At 43.3% G+C, this 20779-nt stretch overlaps 2 protein-coding genes across 2 annotated transcripts; both read right to left on the bottom strand.

The window, feature by feature from the left end:
* Positions 1-1932: 1932 nt before the first annotated feature.
* On the bottom strand, positions 1933-8834 carry LOC106745839 (cuticle protein 64-like). Its single transcript, XM_014621807.1, has 3 exons — positions 8766-8834; positions 6634-6822; positions 1933-5374 (listed from the first exon to the last, which is right to left on the bottom strand). The coding sequence occupies exons 1-3, from the start codon at positions 8775-8777 to the stop codon at positions 5102-5104; spliced, it is 474 nt and encodes a 157-aa protein (XP_014477293.1). The 5' UTR covers positions 8778-8834; the 3' UTR covers positions 1933-5101.
* Positions 8835-13444: 4610 nt separating this feature from the next.
* On the bottom strand, positions 13445-20536 carry LOC106745889 (tubulin beta chain). The gene is made up of 5 exons (XM_014621886.1): positions 20461-20536; positions 17200-17664; positions 15738-16042; positions 13889-14186; positions 13445-13758 (listed from the first exon to the last, which is right to left on the bottom strand). The coding sequence occupies exons 1-5, from the start codon at positions 20515-20517 to the stop codon at positions 13546-13548; spliced, it is 1338 nt and encodes a 445-aa protein (XP_014477372.1). The 5' UTR covers positions 20518-20536; the 3' UTR covers positions 13445-13545.
* Between the last annotated feature and the right edge of the window lie 243 nt (positions 20537-20779).

The following is a 20779-nucleotide window of genomic DNA, read 5'->3' on the forward strand; positions in this document are numbered from 1 at the left end:
ATTTACAGCTCGATTCTTTTTCTTCCCGACTCTACTGTGCATCTTCCTCGTCCTCGGAGGGCTCGCTCTAGGATGTGATAAACGCTGCTGTCCTCTCTCTCTCTTTCTTTCTCTCTCTCTCTCTCTCTCTCTCTCTCACTACTCCCCGGTAAATCACACGATAAAGTCCGTCTAACGAACCACACTATATCAGTTTAAATTCGCCAATTAGAACACAAATGTCGTTCTGACCGATTAAAATTGAACGATCGCGCCACATAATAGGTCTAATCGAGATTCATAATACATCAGACTGGAAAGGGGGAGAGATAGGGAGAGGAAGAAAGATTGTATATAACGCGGTAGATTTACATATTTAATTTACCATCAAATATATACCGACGAATCGTTTAATTCTAATTGGCGAGATCGAACTTCGCGAATTTTCATAACCGAATATATTACGTAATTATATGTACGGGGCTGCATTCATAATTAATTCCTCGTGCGATGAGGATTATCTGGGCTTGAAGAGAACGCTATTGTTCGATACCGTTTGAAAAGGAAAAGCCTGTGCGATTAGTCGAAAATTAATACATTTGATTGACGGCGATAGCCGACTTGTCAATCATCATCCGGCGCGGTGACACAATCTCGCTCTCGCCCGCCGATCCCACTTCCCTTCCTCCCCCTCTCTTCCTCTCTCTCTCTCTCTCTCTCTCTGTGTATGCGTGTGTGTACGTATGCGTGGATAAGCGAAATTCACGGATCCGGAAGACCTTGGCCGACGGGCGTTCCCGACATCGCGCGAGTAGGCGAGCAAGCGAGCGGGTAACAACAAAGCAAAGGGCGGAGAACCAGTTTCTCACCGAGGGGGCTTTCGGCTCTATAAAAAAGGTGCGGCACGGATCTCCGATATCAGTCGTCGGGGAGCATCATCGCCTGGTAGAGCTTGAGTCACCCCCACGGGCTCTGACCAAGTCGAGCGAAACCTCGTCCTCGGTTCAATGTTCCGCCGTTCTTCTTCTCACCTGCCGTCAGCCGCTGAAAGAGCCGCGGGGCGGCCCCGATGTGAGTCGGCCAGGATCGCCCTGACGGATCGTCCTTTCCTGGAAAGGGAAATTCTGATTTTCTGACGTTACGTTGAGAAAAGAGGAGGGGGGGAGATAACATAATAAATCTTATTCGATTCTCTATGTCGACGTCGATATGTTACGTCATTGACGTTCGTCGTCGTCGTCGACGCGCCGTCGGGACGCTCGTTGATGCGTTCGAAACGAGATAGACATGGTATCTCGCCGAGCGAGAAGTAATCCTCTTACCTGTACTTGGGAGGATGGCGGGGGCCTCAAAGGGAATTTTAATGCCGGCCTACGGCCGAACACTCAAGTTACGTACAGAACTACGCGCGCGCGCGCGCGCTCGTACATAAATGAAGAGATCCCCACCGGCCGCCTTCACTTCTCGCCGGGCCGTGACGATGGCGCAATTTTGCGATACTCATCGAAGTTACTTGTAAGAAAAACTATTTTTGATCAGGCATTTTCTCTTCTCGAGTACGGTCTTTGTATTCAGCGCGTCTCGAAGCGTCGGATTGCCTTCGTAATATTATTGTTATCGTTGTCATTGTTGGAGCGTTATTTATTCGGAGAGGGATCCCCTCAAAATCACGATGAGTACGTGTTTAAATTCATATAAATATAGTGTATGTTGCGATTTGTATTGAAAATGTCAACGTGCGTTTATGAGACTTGATAAGAAGAAGCGAGAGAGAGAGAGAGAGAGAGAATCAAGAAAAGACGGGTAAAGACACACATGGAGAAAAACGTAGAAAATTATGAAAACTATAATAACTATGTAATCTTATAGTTTATCTGGTCAAGACCACGTTGTGCCCAGCAATTAGGATTCATTTTTATTGCGCAAGATACACATACGACCTTTAAATTCGTCAATAATATAGCGTGTGTTCCTTATTTGATGACGCAAGTTGACAGAAACGTCATCCTACTTCTCTCACTCATTGAATATGAAATTAGGAGACAAAATGATGCTTATCTCGACTCGCATTACGTTAAACGGAGAGCGGCTGGTAACGAGTAATATAGTAACAGTAACACGATAGAGAATATATATATATATATACACATATACACATACTAATAATAATAATAATATATCGAGTTCGCAAGGTTGACACGCACATACACGCAGAAAGTCGCCTTCTTTCGCGACCTTCCCGTCGTTCTTTCTTATACTTCATCAACCGGGCATCGCTCATCGCTCGGAGACGTCGCTCAAAGTCACTTGGCGAAATCAAGGTGATTTGATCGTTGCGAAACACGGGCTCTCTCATTACGAACTGCATTGCTAAACACGCTCTGAGCGGCATTCGATAATTGATGGGACATCCACGTCACGTTCACGTTCAGTGGAATCGGTACGAGCTACTTGCTCGACGATAGTGCTATTACGTTATTGCGTTTATATTCGCTTTACAGCGCGAAATAAACGAGACACGTTGATCACGTTGCATCGACTGAGGCCGTACGAGTAGCGGAATCCTTCTTATCGGTTTCTGTTTTACGACGTGTATGCGTGGATATCTCGTAAATGAATGAATGCGTTCAAATAAGAGGTTCCGATCTTTCAATTATTGATTTAGTTATCGCTAGAAGCGTAGAAGCCACGATGTCAAGGAGTAGCATCATTGATTGCATGAAAATTTCAACTCGGACATGGACTTTCAATTAGGAAGGCTTGGTATATCGCGGATGACGAGAGTGAGAAAAGGTCTTCCGGGCCGACTTGATCGCCATCGACTCCGAAAATGGAGGAAAAATCCATTTTCGTTTTCCGGCACGTTTCACCGTCGAGGACGTCGTCGCGTTTCACTTCTCGCTCTCGACGGTCCTTCGTCTCGTCTTATCGAGAATGGGTCTCTGGGTGGAGTCAAAGTGGCGACGACCCTGTTCCAATAAATCTGGAGCACGATCGCGTGCAACGGATAAGCGAGAGAGTAAATAAATGAATAAGCGACTGTCCGCCGACGACGTCGTAATATTTCACCAAATTTCGCCACTGTGCGCGGCGAAGGGCGATGACGAGAAGAATAACCGAGAAACGCGGCTAACGGTGGTCGTCGTCTTGATGTACAGGTCGTCCCAAAGCCGCCGGATGTCCTTCCGACTGCAGCAGTATTTCTTCCGACTCCAACGTTGATTTTCAAATTCTCAGCGATAATGTCTACGTATCGATAGCTTTCGCAATTAAAGAGCGTGGATAAAGAATGCCTCTTCCTCCAAACCAATCTCGGGACAAATAAACGACGATGTTGAATTGACTTGATTTTCCCGACGACTAATATTCTGGCGCTGACGCAGCTTTGATAGTCAGAGAGAGTGGATAAGAGACATTTTCTTCTCTGAGTGAACTTCAGACAGCGACATCGAATTCTTGACGAAAATTTCGGGGCATCCGCTGCTTTTATCATTAAAAAGCGTGGCTAAAGGACGTTTCTTTCTTCCGAGTAGGATTCGGAACAGACATGTTGAATTGATTTGATCTTCGACGGAAATGACGTCGATAAATTTTACGGGTAATTAAAGAGCGCAAAGATAAGGAACGTTTTCTTCTCTGGATAAACTTTAGAACAAACAGACGAGAATGTTGAGTTAATTTGATCCTCGACGAAAATGCATCGACAGCTTTCATAAATAATTAGGTCCTTCGAAAAAAATGAAGGATCTGCGATTTTCTCTTTTGACCAGATTTCAAAGACGGATAAGCGACGATATCTCCTGTTCGTAAATTTGACCATCTCATTTTGGCACTGTAATCCGATTTGTTTCCGAAGAAGTGTAAAATTAAGAGAGAGAGAGAGAGAGAAAGTGACTCTCCGTCCGAGTTAAATAAGGAAATTACGATTGAAAGAGCATTTGATAATTCTGAGACATCCTGTATTCGTCGACGCCGCATCGCCGTGCGAATGAAATTCGCGTGAAACGAGAACGCATAATTTGCCGAATATCTCTTTCATCGATCTACCTCGAACAGAGATGTTAACGTTTACGGCCAAGTCAAATTGTTCTGTAAACAGTTTGCGCGGTTAACTCGTCGCATATATCATTCTGATAGCGCAGCCTTATTTTTATCCGGCGGAATAATCTCGTCGCGCGATACTCTGAGGAGTTAGTAATTACATACGTCGAGACAGGTTGTGAGCGTCACCTCACGATCGCGAGTGTCTGATTAAAAAGTTATTTAAAATAATTACACATCTATGTAAATCATCTGACATTCACATAAATAATAAAATATCCGAAGGGAAATTACTCGTCGACGGGGAAAGCGCTCGAAGAAGAAGAGGAACTCGAAGAACCTCTCTTACGTTCCACCCCACCTCGGAATATTTAATTATTATCCGTACTTATCGAAACGTGCGATCAAGTGTCGTAAAGATCAAGCAGGCAAGTTTCAATCGTACATTGCATCAAGCGAGCGCGTTATTACGTAAAGCGAGCTCGTACGCGTTGTTACATAAAATCGAAATTCAAGTTACCACGCTGAAGTAAAAGGACTACGAAGATCGATCGGGCCCGGTAAACAAAGTTCGCAGATGCCCGCCTCAGCCTCGATGCCTCACTTCCTCTTCATTTGCGAGCAAACAACTATTAATATATACTAATAATAAACTATTATACAGGGTGTCCCAAACTAATCTCGGTTCCCGTGGTGTGCGACTAGAACGGATGAAACTGAGCAGAAAAGTATTCGATACCATTTCGCAAATAACACGCAAACTGTCGAGTCATTGATTGAAGAAGCCTCTACAAATTGTCAATCATCGATCACTCGAAATTTCCCGTGTTATTCGCTGATAATCGCACCCGAATTTTTCGGTTTCACCCGTGGGAAACCGCCTGTATAATAAACCGTTAACACGCGCGAAGACTTCGCGGGGACTTGAACGCCGGAGCGGAGTGAGAAATGCGTGCGGTAAGAAACGGGGACGGCGTAAAAGATGAGAAAGTGTATTATAAACATCATGTACACAGCTGATGACAGAGTCGGTGGCGGAGTACGCAGCCGTCACGATCGAGTTCGCCGAAGAAATCCAAATCTAATGATAGTATCCGCCGTATCCGCCGTATCCGCCGTAGCCACCATGGCCGATTCCGTAGCCGTAACCATAACCAAGACCGTGTCCGAGTCCGTATCCGAGGGCGCCGGTGTAGACAGAAGGTGGAATCGTGTACCCGTAGTGGCCGTAGCTGACCGCCGGGGCCGCGTAAGTGACAGCAGGTGTAGCGTAAGCGAGCTTAGTGACGGGCGCGTACGCCACCTTCGCGTAGGCAGGTGCGATGTACTTAGCGACGGACGGGGCGACCGCCACCTGGAGGAGAGATGATCATTTCGCTCTTCGTCGATCCCAGGGGGATTGTTTTCATCACTGAGAATCCGCGCGATTCTCACATCTCGTGCGAAAAACACGGCTGGACATTTTTCGAGCCCGATCGGAATGACAGCGAAATTTACTCTTGAACTGTGTGAGTTTCAAGACGGTTCGCACGCCTTTTTTCTTTCAGTTTGAAACACAAACGACGGTAGGATGAGAGACAACTCGCCTTTTGAAATAAGGACTTCTCGTTGGACCGTCGATTATGTTCCAAACGGAGAAAACAGTCGGTGGCTGAAAACAACGTCGGGAGAAAACTGTGTTGAAACCGGGTACCGGAAACCGTGCCGAAATGTTGTAAAGCCTTGAAATTTTACAGAACCGAAATCGGAGTGTCGTTAAATTTGTTTCCGGTTGATTATTTCGGTTCTCATTCTGTGACTTGAAATCGTTATTTTTGTCATTTCGTTATAAAACTCTGGTTTTCGCGAAAAAGTAGCACATTGGATTAATAGGAGAAGTAACATATTACAATTTCAGGATGAATAGAAAGACAATCATCCCGAATTGTACAAATTATCCTAACTGCTAATACAATTTCTAGTAACTTATCGTTCAACAATAATCAACGAGTTAATCATTTTCATTTGCATAGACATAGAGAGCAGGAGACATTTGAGACTAACGGAAACTTTAAATCGTCGATTAGCCGAATCGGACGAAAGTCATTCCGATATGGTCTTTACGTGAAATCCACGGAGAAAACAAGTTTTCCCGGAACAGCAGAAATGATCTGTTAATCTACTGACAGGGAAAAAATTGGTTACACGGAAAAGATAATTTTGCTGTTGTAGAGAAACGTCGTTACGGCAAGCAATAAAATTTCAATCGGCGTGACCAAATTATTTTGCTCTCCGTTTAACCAACAAATAATAATTAATATTTTTAACAAATCTTTCTGCTGTCGAAACAAATTTTCTGTCGCTACATTAACGAACAATTTGCCGTTCTAGCAAAATATTTTCCCCGTGTATTCTTCTACTTAGAACGGATTAGAAAAAACTAGGTAGTTCCTTACTAGCGAGGCGAGTCAAAAAGATATCTAACGAGGAGCGAATCATTATCGATGTGTTGTTCCTTTCGCTACGCGCGATGACACCGAAAGTGACGTTACGCCTTTGCTAATTAAGCCATTGTCTGGGCGCGTCCGTGCCGATGATCCTTCACGCGTGTCGTCCGCGTTTAAGAGAGCTTACCTTGTACGTATTGGCGTAACTGGTGGCAATTGGAGCGTGTGCGTATGTGAGCGCAGGTGCGATCGCCGCTACTCCACCGTGACCCAAGCCGCCGTAGCCGCCGTAGCCGTAACCACCGTAGCCATAAGAGCCGCCGTATCCGGAGTAGAGGCCGGCGGATGCGTAGGCGACGGTGCCAAGGAAAATGATCTGCGGTAAAGTGTGCGTGAGAATGATCACGCTCGTATTTAAGCCGGTTCGTAAATTAACCGGGGGGGAATTCGCAAAATTTCGCGCGCTGCGACTCGGCTGTGCGACGTATTTGTGTGATATGGGAAATATATTTGCAAAGGGCCAAAATCAGAATCGTATCTGTATAATTATATCATAGGTGTGTGTGTGTGTGTGTGTGTGTGTGTGTGTATGCGGGAGGTATATTTTTGTTCGGAGAAAAGACGTTGTGTGGTTGGTATAGCGAAAGATTTAACCCAGGAATGGTTCTTCTTTTTTTACGTAAAGTCACCTGAGGTCATTTTAGACTCCACTTAAAAGTCGCTATTATTCATCAGATATAGCACACTGTCGATTGTTCGGTGATTTATTATTATTTGGGGACATTGTAGATGTTGATTAATTCGCTACTTTTTGAAAAAAATAAGTGAGGAGAAAGCAGGAAAATATTTGAGAAACGGAATAAGTACATTAAGTGTTTTATTATGATAGTATTTCTAATGAATGCAGATTTTAAGAAAAATGAAGAATTTAAAAAAAACACTGTTTTATTGCTCATTTTCGATGTGATAACATATTTAAAAGTTTGTAAAGAATAATTACTAGAAAAGATCAGAAATATATTAAATAACATTCATTTTATAAGACTTACAGCAAGGCTAAATCGCGATCATGCAGAGTTATTAGATTGATTGATTCAGCATTATAACAAAAATTATTTAGTTTTACATTTCTTTATTATATTACACAGGATGTCCCAAACCGTTCTCGGTTTTCGTGGTGTGCAGGTAGAACAGGTGAGACTGAACAGAAAAGTCACAGTAGCATTTTGCAAAATTTGCAATAGTTAGCGAGGAATTAATTATTTTGTCCGAACTAATGAGCGCACGGGAAAGGGTAGACCTCGGGCATTGTATTAAAAAATGGCTTACTTTCGAAGCGATTTCTGCAATGTGAATTTTATTTTCTGACCGCTGGAGTCTGAAATGATCCCGGGTGACTGTTTTCGGATTAATAACGTGCTCTTCTCTCAAGTTTTTTCTACGATGAAATCCAGAGCGATGAAAAAGCAAACTGGAGAAGTACAATATAAATTATAAAGAGCGACGGAGAAGTAAACGCAGAAAGAGAGAAAGAGAGAAAGAGAGAGATGAGTTACAAGTTACGAGTTATACGTCAAGAAACGTAAGTATGTGAAAGTAAAGTTGAAAACTGGAAAAATTCAAAGACGAATGCGCGAGATCGTCGAACGGGGCGCGCGCGAACCTTATATTTCGCACAGTTGTGTGCAGCCTTCGGCTTGATTTATGCACGTCCCAGGATGATTTCAGCCGCATGTATGTAATGCGATATGAATGAAATGACGAGCGTATTCCCCGGGTGCGATAAAATCGCGCCCGCGGCGCCGAGTAAAGTTCAACCGCACGTGTTACCGCGGATCGTCCGTTGCATTTCTCACGATATTGCGAGTATCTTTCTTCCTCCCTCCCCTACCCCCTCTCTCTTCCTCCTTATCACTCTCTTCCCCCCCCCCTCTTCCCAAATAATCTATGATAAGCTCTGCTCTCCCGATAAGAGGAAAGTCGTAAGGGGCCAAATATCATCCTCGAAATATGAACATCCTTAGATTCCCCCCACACACACACACACACACACACATCCGCACACACAGACCGGATGATCTCGCGCACGAACCGCGAGTAACTGCATTTTCGGAGGAGACGAAAGGAGAACAGAATTCACGGAGGGAGCATAAAAGACGCGTAAAGAACGCCGGGGATATTTTCCGAACCACTTATGCGCCGTTTTGATAAAAATCGCGCCGGTATCTGCGCGACCCTTTAGGAAAAGTTTCAACGGCGGTCGTTCGCTCACCCTCTCGCACGAAAAAGAGAGAGAGAGAGAGAGCGCGCTTTACTCACCAACTTGAACATGTTGCTTGCGGGCGCTTGCGAGATCGTCGTTATATTGCGACTACAGTCTCGCGTACCCCGCCGGATCTCACTTATATATCCTCGACTCGGATTGTTTTTACGCGTCACGCGTTCCGAAGGAGCAACACGGCAGCGAGAGGGAGGCAGAGGCGTGATAAAGTTTTCCTCATCCAACGGATAGTGGACGAGAGGCGAATTCGCAGGTGAGCCACCAGGTGGGGCGGGGTGGGACTCGGTTACGTGTTCACCTAGATCCTAGATCCTCGCGAAGGACGAAGCCATTATTACACCGGCCGGCCGGGGGGAAGAAAAAAGAAGCGTGGACGTTCGATTCCATCGTGAGAAAAAGCGCGTGAAGCCACCTTGAGCGCGTGAGAGAGCGCTAGGGGGGGGAGGGGGGAGAGGGGGGAGGAGAGGAAAGCCGTTGTTGCCGTCGAGCCTTTCGTTTCCTTCGTCCCTTGCCTTGTCGTCAACGACGAGCTGTGTGTGACGCTCAATCGCTTTCAGGTAATTATTCGCGCGTCTATGATCTTGTCTGTGCTCCGCGAAGCGTGAACAGAGCACAAGCACGGGAACCTCGACCGATCGAATGTGGCACGCAGCGGTGTGGAAGCGGTATCGAACGGCACCGGCCTCTACGTTTCTTTTACACATATCATTTTCTATACGCGCCCTCCCCATGTTTCTCTCGGCACGGCGCCGGCTTTTGCATTTATTATGCGTATCTTATAAATTATTATGTGTTTCCTCTTACCGTGCTCTTATATAAATCTATTTTTTCTCGTTTTTTTTTTCTTTTTTACGTAGCTCCCACGCGTATTTGTCGCGTTCGAGGAACAGGCGCCTTGAAAATTTGTCGTAATTTTGTTGTAATGTTACGTTCGGATTTTCGGATCTAATCTCCGTTATTTTTTTTAACTTTCGCACGACTGGGTTCGTTATATTAGCTTATCGAAGGTGTAATTGTATTATTGTTATCGATAAGAACAAGATATCGTCACTACTGAGTCTAACTAACTACGTTATTGAAGAAAGAATAATTTAGAACTGTGACAGTGCCACAAAAATAATAATGTCAATGAAGTTACTTCTCATTACATTGGAAAAATTATCTAAATCGTATCAGTCGTCCGAATTCTACCTCTGTCTCGGCATTTTGTTCTGTAATTATTGGATATAAACGCGATCCAGCTGCTAAATGTATTAAATCAATAATCAGGAATATGAAAAATCAATGATAATCCAAATTTAAACTAATTACGTTATATGCTTTCTGTGTGATATAAACAGTTTAAAAGTACCGTAAATAATGCGATTTTGTCAATTCATCCCTACATATTCGTTATTCATTAAAACATTGAAATTATTCGTTATCGTCATCATTTTGGAAATTATCACCGCTCATTTTGGACAAATTATTTCGTTACCATTATCATCACTCAAAAAGTAACGAATCGTTGGTATAAAAACTGATAATTTCTACTATTTTCTCCCGCTAAGTTTTGACCGTCCTTTCATATGGTTCGCTGCAGTCCATCCTACAATCTGTGTCTCGTTTATGCAAAGTAACAAAAAGAGTAACAATTACATTCATTATCATTGCTATAGTTAACAGAAAAAGTAATAGCATTATCAAGTCATCGCTGAAAAAAGGATCTTACAACGGTAATAGTAGCCTCCTTACTCCGTAATGACAATCTCGTTATCGTTAACGCAACTGTTGCGTAACTATCACGTGATACATTTTATATGCGCAAAGATTTGTAACGCATTGCGTTGGAATTCGCGGAATAACGGAGCGGACGAACTTTCGTTTCCCGAGCTTTTGCAATTCTTATTATTGCACGTACTTTTATGTTTACTTTAACGTGCTTTTACGTAGATTTTCGATGCCTATATTACGCGCCTCTGCTCCGTACTCTCTCCGTCATCGAGATAATTGCATCGCTCCGCGCCCCGAATCGATCTCAATGATTCGATCGAGGATGAATGGGTGTGTCAACGCGAGTGCCGCTTCCGGTCGCTCCATCGGAGAAAAAATGAGTCATTGCGTATAAATATGGAAACGAGCTCGTGGAAATACGCTTTATTCACAGTTCATAACCGGCGTCTGCAACGGCGTGCAGTGGTGCCTACTCGGAAAAAGTTCCTTTTCTCGAGGTATGACTTTTTAAGGCGAAATTCCGTTACAAAAATTACGCTCGATCGCCCGAAGTGCTGATGTTATAATAATTTTTCGTTTCGTCTGTATTAAATGATAGATTGATATATCAATGTTAAGAAGTTCCCAGCGGAGAGCACACGCGCATCCCGCATAACAGTTAAAGCCGAACTCATATCCTTCTTAGAAAAGGGGAAATATGTTGTAACTGTGAAAATTAATGTCGAAAATATCATTCAGCTGTGACAGTTATCTTAAATTTAAAAAATGATTTCAACAGAGATTTTCCTTGTTATCAAAACCTAACCCAAAAGATTCAAAACAACAGAGCTCCATTAAAAAAGAAACACCTTGACTTTCATTTTATATTGGCGCCTCTGGCGTCAAAATCCATTTTGTCTTATCAAACTATGTCCCGTTCGAGATACGATATAACCTAAAAAGAACAGACCTCAATATCATATATATATATAGTTTCCGAGATATTTGACTTGTTACGTTTGAAATTTAGCACATTGTGCATTTGTTTCATACTTATAGCAACAAAATTTTCGCAACAAGCCTTTTCTACAAAATGACATTTCATTCATTTCGTTCGGTCTGTTTATTGCGAAGTAATGATCATTTACTTTACACACAATCCCGATGAACAGCCAGTGTTTATCATCATTCTAAGAAGATTGATTGTGCAGCTACAAATGAAAATGAACGTACAGTTCGTCAATGTTTCGTACGTAAGTGTTGTTTGTGAAAAAGATTTTCGAAAAACATCTCGTCACGTGAAGCTGCAAAAAAATTTCGCACAATGATCGATAAGTGGACACTTTATCTACGTTTATTCACATTACTTTCGCAACAACGCGATAATAATATAAAATTTAATTCGAAATATTCCCGTCGGTTTCCCAAAATATTATCTTCGAATTGAAAAATAATTATAGGCCTGCCGTGTGTGTAAGTAAAAGGTTATTCCATTTTTCCCGCGGAAATGCGGCGTACGACTCGATTATTCATGGAATTTACTCGCTCGCAGATAATACGCCTCTCTCTGTCGCGCGCGCGCGCCAAGAAAAAGGCAAAGAGATCCAGAAAGAGAGGCACGGGTACTTTGTTAACCGTGAAGCAAACACATTTTTGCATACTCTCTCCTCGTTCGCTTTACCTCAATGTCGTATATACTTGCGACCTCGTAGCGGATTATCTTCGTCCTTATTGTGGCGCGTATACGTCACAACGGTGGTGCGGCGCACCGCCGATAAACATGTAGCGTAAACATGAAAAATTTCCGCGTAATAAAAGTCCGTTATCCACTGATCCGGCCTTTTTAATAAAGTGCACGCTGCATCACGAACGTACCGCATGCGCGTGTGCGTGCACCTTTTCACCCTGCACGAGCTCCAACGTACATATACAGGGTGTCTCCGAAATTAATCTCGGTTCCCATGGTGTGCGAGTAAAGCGGGTAAAACTGAACGGAAAAGTCCTATACCGTTTTGCAAATAACACGCAAAATTTCAAGTTATCGATGATTGAAAATGGCCACGCATAGAGACTCTTTTAATTAACAGCTCAACGATTTGCGTGCTATTTGCAAAATGGCGAGAGATTGTTTCGTCCCGAATAATCCAGTCTACAAGTATATATTAGGACTTTTCTGCTCAGTTTCAGCCGTTTTACTTGCACGCAGCACGAGATTAGTCTGGGACACCCTGTATACACAGGCTAGCGTAACAGTCTTAACATTTTGTCATCAAAACATTTATCATAGATCATCAGTTATCAGGATTTTTCGACCACACGCATCGTCTTTACGTGGAGAAGATGCAGCTGTTTCTCGATTATACATTTTTTCGATTTCGCCATGTTTTCCGGTAGCCTAGAAATCTCCCAAACAATAGAATGTCTAAAATCGCACACATAAGACGTCTTTTGAAGACGTTCTTTCAGGCATTATGTGTTAAGGATGTCTTACGTCTCGATTTGAGACGTTCCGTTGCCTAGATCATCAGTACTTTATTCTGCGGAGGAACACAATAAATTCCGTAACGGTAGATTTCAGTGTCGAAAATATAAATCCCGCTGAATCGATCATAAACGGGTCATTTTGCGGACGCATCTTTTTATTTGGACGTATAAAAACGCCGAAAATCGTGCGTTTTCTCTTTTCGACTCGTCATTAAACAAGGACGGAGTCGTAACGATCTACTCCGTAATCTTAAGAGTGAGAGAGAGAGAGAGAGAGAGAGAGAGAGAGAGAGAGAGAGAGAAACAAAGAGATAGAGGGGGCCGGGAGGAGGGAATGAATTTCTTACAGCGAAAATGGAGAAGAGCTGAACGCGTTCTTTATTATATATATGTATACCTTCCGACGATAAGACGGAAGGCAAGATGAGAGCACAGGGTAACGTCGAGCAACGTTAGCTCGGCCACATATTATTTTACACTCTAACAGGGTACGACGATATAACTATATAAAGAGAACGGAGAGAGAGAGAGAAAGAGAGAGAGAGAGAGAGAGAGAGAGAGAGATAGTAGTAGCGCGAAGTGGAAGGGCAGCAGGTGTGTAGCGACCACTCGATAAACATCATCCCGCGGAAGATGGGACGATCACTTCTCCTCGCCCTCTTCCTCCTCGTCGAACTCGCCCTCCTCCTCGGCGGTGGCCTCTTGATACTGCTGGTACTCGGACACGAGGTCGTTCATATTGCTCTCGGCCTCGGTGAACTCCATGTCGTCCATACCCTCGCCGGTGTACCAGTGGAGGAAGGCCTTGCGCCGGAACATCGCGGTGAATTGCTCGGACACTCGCTTGAACAATTCCTGCGAAACGTGAGGGGAATTCTTCGAGCGTTTTCACCCGGCCGAATACGCAAGCCGGCGGTGACACGGCCGACTTGATTCGTAACACGGCCGTCCGGTTGGACGAAGACAATGTGTGGGTATGGCAAACCTGAATAGCCGTGGAATTGCCGATGAAAGTAGCGGACATTTTCAGGCCCCGCGGCGGTATGTCGCAAACGGCGGTCTTCACGTTGCTCGGTATCCACTCGACGAAGTAGCTGCTGTTCTTGTTCTGGATATTCAGCATCTGCTCGTCCACCTCCTTCATCGACATCCTGCCGCGGAAGACCGCGGCCACCGTCAGGTACCGGCCGTGTCGCGGGTCGCACGCCGCCATCATGTTCTTCGCGTCGAACATTTGCTGGGTCAGCTCGGGCACCGTCAGCGCCCGGTATTGCTGCGAGCCCCTGTCGCAGAGAACAACTTCTCTCAGCGTCAGCCGAACTCGGCTTAAACTAATCGGACAATTATCATCGGAATCGGTATTCTAACGTTCAAACCTTGTTACTCGACAAATACTTAATGAAAATGAGCTTTATTGTATCTTGAAAGGCTCTCGACAACAGCTACTAGATTCTGGAATCAAACATGGGTGTTCTGTTAAAAAAAATATCGATGTGACCTGACCTTGGCGACGCCACCCGAGGTCAAACTGGTGAATAGTAAATAGATCGTTTTAAACCCTACGACTTTTGCATGAAACGTTTTTCTCGAAAATACATACTTTCCGAGATATTCAGCCGTCCCCGAACATTTCGGACACCCTGTGTAGTTTGTCGTTCGGCAATAATCGGGAAGTCAATCGTTTTTATTTGCATTAGAAGCGAGATTTTAAGGGCTCGGACACGATAAAAGGGATAAGGAACGAAGAATTAAATATAGAGAATTAGAAGCAAACGTAGAGAATTAGAAAGTGATGCTTTTGTTTTCAAACATTCTTGTATCTTATTTTTATTCTTTTTATTCGGTCTTAAAATGTAACTGATTTTTAATATTTTATTCCAAATTACTTCCTATATTGAATTCCTTGTTCTTTATTCCTTTCACTGTCTGAGCTCTAAGGCTTCTAATCCTCTTATCTCAATAATATTGCTTGGTGATGTCAGAAGCGAGAAAACACGTGCCTAAAATTCTCGTGAAATTCATTGAAATGGAAAAATATTCCTGTAAAATGAGTGAAATATTTCGAAAATTTTTCCTCTGCCTAGAACAATCAATAAATAATCATAAAATTCACATGACGCAATCTTCTCTTTTGGCTTATCTTTACTTATGATTTTGACACGTTAATTTTACGCAGCTATTTATTGATCGTTAAAATAAAAGGAATGTTTTCGGAATATTTTACGAATATGCTCGATCCACCGTAAGAATATATCATTTTATGGACATATTGTTTATTTTATTTCAACATATTCCGTAAAAATTTCAGGCATACGTTTCTTACTTCTGACTTTATTATAATAAAAACGGCTATTATTTGGTTTTCGCCGAACTTTGATTAAACTAATCGATGAATAATAAACATAATCGCTAACACCAATCTCCATTTCTGTGATTTGTCGTTCAGCGATGATTAAAGAAATACTTTCCACTTGCGTTAACAGGATTGAGTAAGTGATACTTAATTGCTAGCGATTTTGAATCTTCGATAAAATTAATCGGATTTAGCGAAAGTCCGAATTACAACAGTCGGTGCGGCGCATAAGCGGATGGCCGAGTAATCGCCAAAGAAGCGAGTATATCATTTCCTCCGAGCCGTTCGATCGATCGTATCGAGCCTCGTTAATTCGACTTTACAATTTAATTTCCAAGAACCATGTCTCGAAAGCGTCTATTCTCGTTTCCTCCTTAGCACCCCTTCTTAGCTTCTTCAAAGTGTCAGCCCACCACGGCGGCTCGGAAGGTGGTATTAATTTTTCCCGAAAGAGAGAGAGAGAGAAGGACTTTTCGCTGACCTGGAGGTCAGGGGAGCGAAACCGGGGATGAAGAAGTGCAGCCGGGGAAAGGGCACCATGTTGACGGCGAGCTTTCGCAGATCGGCGTTCAGCTGGCCGGGGAATCTCAGGCAGGTGGTGACGCCGCTCAGGGTCGCGCTCACCAGGTGATTCAGGTCGCCGTACGTCGGCGTCGTCAGCTTCAGGGTCCTGAAGCATATGTCGTAGAGCGCTTCGTTGTCGATGCAATACGACTCGTCCGTATTCTCCACCAGCTGATGCACCGACAGGGTGCAGTTGTAGGGCTCGACTACGGTGTCCGATACCTAAAAGAGACACGGTAGGAACGAGAAATAACGGCTGACGTGGAGCATCTCCGTCAGTTCGTTCTCGTGTATTTTATCGGAGACGTGTGTGAGAGAGAGAAAGTGTGTGTGTGTGTGTGTGCACACATACACACGAGACACAAGACGCATTGTAGCTGCGGCCACTCGTAACTCGCGCGCGGTATTGTCCTATTAAGGACAAAAGGTGGGTTTCTGTCGGCACCTTTTGTTTTCGCTTTCCATTGTACCTTATCCCGTGGCACGCATCGCAGAAAGGCGCCGGAATACGGCACAACGTAAAGCCGACCGCGCGGGAATTTCGAGGAGAACGTTCCAATCGTCGAGCCGAGAACCTCGGAAACGGAGTTTTTTCCGAGAAGCAAGGAGAACAGCTTCGCCTTCGAGGTAACACCGAGGCCGATCGGAAGCCCGGGAACGTCAGAGGGAAGGTTTTGCGTGTTGATGGGTAAGCGGGTCAGATTGACCCAAGTGGGCTCACGTGGGCCACATGTGTCTAGCTCACGTATTTATTGGGGGAAACAGTGGTAAAGATATCGCGCGACGTTTCCCTCAGAACACAGGTACTTACTTTTTAGATTCTGAAATTAATTCTAAAATGTTCTTAAGGCTCCTGGATACTTATTGCGCCAGTTCAGCAGTGCAGCTGAAAAGAACAGGAGACAAAACCGAGATCTGTCGATTCGTTAAATCTAATCTCCAATCCCTGATACGGGCTTAACGCATAACTTCATATTATATCATTCATTTGATCGAAAAGTGAGTCCAGAATATGGACCGTAACATCATTTCAGATAATTCTTAGACGAGATTACATTTTTTTTTATATCTAAGATAGAGATGAACACATTTTGCATTTCTCTCATCTAGATAAAGGTGATCCCATTATTCATCTAGATGATTTTTAAGATAATTTTATCTAAATATCGGCAAACGTGGCTCTCAGAGACCAACAATTCTTAGACGAGATTACACGTTTCTTTTTTTAATCTAAGATGAAGAAGAATGTATTTTGCATTTCTCTCATCTAGATAAAGATGATGGGGTTATTCATCTAGATGATTGTTCAGATAATTTTATCTAGATATCGGCAAATGTAACTCTCAGAGACGAACATATCTCGACTGTGTGTTATATACCTTCGGTGACGGCACCACGCTGAACGTCATCATGATCCTGTCGGGATACTCCTCGCGTATCTTGGAGATGAGCAAAGTGCCCATACCGGCGCCGGTACCGCCGCCCAGCGAGTGCGTAAGCTGAAATCCCTGCAGGCAGTCGCAGCTCTCGGCCTCTTTGCGCACCACGTCCAGGACGGAGTCGACCAGCTCGGCGCCCTCGGTGTAGTGGCCCTTGGCCCAGTTGTTGCCGGCGCCGCTCTGACCGAACACAAAGTTGTCCGGCCGGAATATCTGGCCGAACGGACCCGACCGCACCGCGTCCATCGTCCCGGGCTCGAGGTCGACCAAGATCGCGCGCGGCACATACTTGCCGCCGCTCGCCTCGTTGTAGTAGACGTTTATCCGCTCGAGCTGCAGGTCCGAGTCGCCGTGATACGTGCCGGTCGGATCGATCCCGTGCTCGTCCGAGATCACTTCCCAAAACTATAATCGGGTAATATCATATAGCGGGGTCTACAATGAGAATTTAAGACGTGAGAAATTGGCCAATCACGGCCGAATTATAGAAGAAAAATCAATTGTGATTGGTCAGTTTCTAAAATCTTATATCTAGAAATGAAAATTGCCCTCGCACAGATTTCGCAGGGTAGGGAATACGAAATTATTCTCGCGTGTCTCACCGCGTGTACCGAGCTTGCCGAATCAATCTCAATTTCTCACCGTAATTTGATCCACCTTCCAATCTCGAGCTTTTCCCTTCTTAATTTTCTTCCTTTTCATTAACAGCAATACCCCCATATAAGTGCGCATATCACGCTAAACTGAAATATCTTTTTGATAATTTCTTAATACGATTTCAACTTTTCATGATAATTTGTCCGTTCGATTTCGTTTTTCAATTAATCGACTGATCACAATGTTCGGATAATTATGCTAAATAAATACGCTTATCCAGCGATTATCTAATCGCGTTTCCTGGAAGAAATTATAGTTATTTTCGACATCAGATATACCCTTTTTCTATTTTAATCACAAAAATAATAGTAACATATGCATGTAAAGTTATCATTTACATTATAATAACATTTACTAGAAACATTTTCTCCTGATTATAATTCTTTTATTATGGCGTATAATTATGGTATAATTGCGAATACCAAATATTTTTCTCTCAGTGCGACGATTTCAGTTTTTCACAATAATTTGCTCGACTAACTTGGTTTATTAATTAATTATCAGCAATATCCTCACATAATCATTACACTAGACTGCTACGTTTATTTGGCGATTCTTTAATTGCTTTTATTTCAGTCTTTATTACATAATTTGTCATATAATTTATTTGATCGCAATTTTTTCTTCTAATTAATGGTAATAATCTTATATAAGCGTTACGCTAAATCAATATGCATGTCTAACGATTCTTTAATTGTGACGGTTTTAGTTTCTCACGATAATTTCCCTATTTGATTTCACCTCTCAATGAATAACAATGCTCAGATAATTATAATACATTAATACGCTTATCTAGTAATTATTTAATCCCGACAATTTCTATCTCTCACGGTAATTGGGTCGATCGATATTTGCTTCTGTTTTTTTAACCAATAGTCGTGCTCTCGTATAACCATTACGCTAAACTGATACGTTCGCCCAGCGATTATTTAAAGGACCATTTACATTGTAAGCAGTAATAAAAGGGCGTTTATACGGAGGAAACTAATTTTGCCAGAGCAGCAAATGTTGGTCGAACAACGACAGCAAAAGAAAATTTGTTCAGACAGCAAAAATTTCTTTGGATAGCAGAAAGATTCGTTAAGAGTATTAATCCCACGTATCCGGCAAATAGCAATTAATACTCTTACAAAGCTTTCATGCTGTTCAAACAACTTTTTCGCTGTTTAAACAAATATTTTTTTTCACTCTCACTATATTGACAAACATTTGCTGTTTCAGCAAAATTCGTTTCCTCCGTGTACATTAGGAGCAAGCAGTAATAAATAAGGAGTATTATAAAAGGATATTGGTTGACGGTAAAGATAAATCGAGAGTGGGAAACGCGAGTGATCTATTTCGCTTACGTCCGGCATTACGTTTTGCTCCATCGAAGCAACCTGTACTGCCTGTTCCGCAGTGTTAATACCTGCAATGTGAACGGTCCTTGAGGCTCCCATGTCCTCACCATTGAACTATATAACAAACTGGAATGAATGCCGCCTTTGTTTCTGCCTGAGATGACCTCGTGCCGAGAGACAGACAGTATCTAAGTAGTACCTCCGTCTTTGTCTGTTTGTGTCGGTCTTCGTCTTACCTGAGCCTGTATAAACTATACAGCATGTTAGTAAGAGAGAGAGAGAGAGAGAGAGATACTACTTAGACATAGCCTTTGTCTCAAGTGTAGTCTATAATGGAAATAGCAGGAGTATATTCATAAGTAGTAGAAGAATAAGAAATTAGCCAATCATATTCGAATATAAGGAGAATGATCGACTACAATTGGTTAATTTCTTACTCTTACTTCTTATAAACGTATTCCTGCTGCTTATTATAGGCCATGTTTTACAGGCCTGCTTACAGGCCATGACCTCCACCACGCCGGTGCTCCTTCCAGTGTGTTATATATTTCGATGCTCCTCACTTTGACTGTCCTTGTTTGATAACGTCAGAAGCGAGAAATCGCGCGCTAAAATATGTTTTTCATTTTTACGTATATCATAACATATTTTGGTGAAGGAGGAAGGGAGCTTCGATTGCGATAGTTTCAGTTTTTTCGCGACAATTCACCCGCTCGATCTCGCCTTAATTAACAGCGAGGCCCGAATAATTACGACTAACCGACACATTCGCCTAGCCGCGATAATTCGAATTTTTCAATGTAACTCGCCAGGTTGACTTTATTCCCTTAATTAATAATTCGAATTTTTCAATGTAACTCGCCAGGTTGACTTTATTCCCTTAATTAATAGCAATGCCCGAGCAATCACAGCCAAACGCTTATCTATCTGATCACTTAATAGTGACGATTTCAATTTTTCACGGTAATTTGCTACGCTGATTTTGTCCCTTAATTAACGACAATGTCCACGCGACTATGCTGAACCGATATCCGCTTATCTAGCGATTAATTAATCGCGGGCGATTTCGAAATTTTCACGGATAAATTTCCGGATTGATCCGGTTGATTTGACTCTCTCTGATTAATAGAAAACGCTCGGGTAAGATTTAGACCGATGCGCGTCAATCTGGCGATTAATTGAAGAATCAAGGAGGGCCGCGTACCTTCGCTCCGATCTGATTGCCGCACTGGCCGGCCTGAAGATGCACTATTTCACGCATGGTCGCTCAGCTTTCACCTCGACGAATCCTCCTTTTCGTTGTACTTCGGCGCGCACCAGAAGATACGAGCGTCGGCGTCTCGAGGCGACGAGAGAGTTGTCGCTTGTTTCCTCCTCGTCTCTCTCTCTCTCTCTCTCTTCGAAGTGCGGGCTTGTTCCGCGGGGATGCCGATGACGAGCAAAGGGCGCGCCAGGGGGATCGGCAGAGTCAAGAAGAAGCGACGGAACTCCGATACACAATTCCCGCAAAATCCCTAACCCTA

This window comes from Dinoponera quadriceps, unplaced genomic scaffold (genome assembly GCF_001313825.1).
Source record: "Dinoponera quadriceps isolate SergipeBrazil2010 unplaced genomic scaffold, ASM131382v1 scaffold1692, whole genome shotgun sequence".
Lineage (NCBI taxonomy): Eukaryota > Metazoa > Arthropoda > Insecta > Hymenoptera > Formicidae > Dinoponera > Dinoponera quadriceps.

What these genes read in the sequence shown, in the direction of transcription:
- LOC106745839 (XM_014621807.1), bottom strand. An exon ending in GTTACGCCAATACGTACAAG is followed by an intron (nt 5,375 to 6,633) that starts GTAAGCTCTCTT and finishes TCTCTCCTCCAG; the next exon opens with GTGGCGGTCGCCCCGTCCGT.
- LOC106745889 (XM_014621886.1), bottom strand. Translation starts at nt 20,517, where the DNA reads ATGCGTGAAATAGTGCATCTTCAGGCCGGCCAGTGCGGCAATCAGATC. An exon ending in TTCGCTCCCCTGACCTCCAG is followed by an intron (nt 14,187 to 15,737) that starts GTCAGCGAAAAG and finishes TCTCTGCGACAG; the next exon opens with GGGCTCGCAGCAATACCGGG. An exon ending in GCAATTCCACGGCTATTCAG is followed by an intron (nt 13,759 to 13,888) that starts GTTTGCCATACC and finishes CACGTTTCGCAG; the next exon opens with GAATTGTTCAAGCGAGTGTC.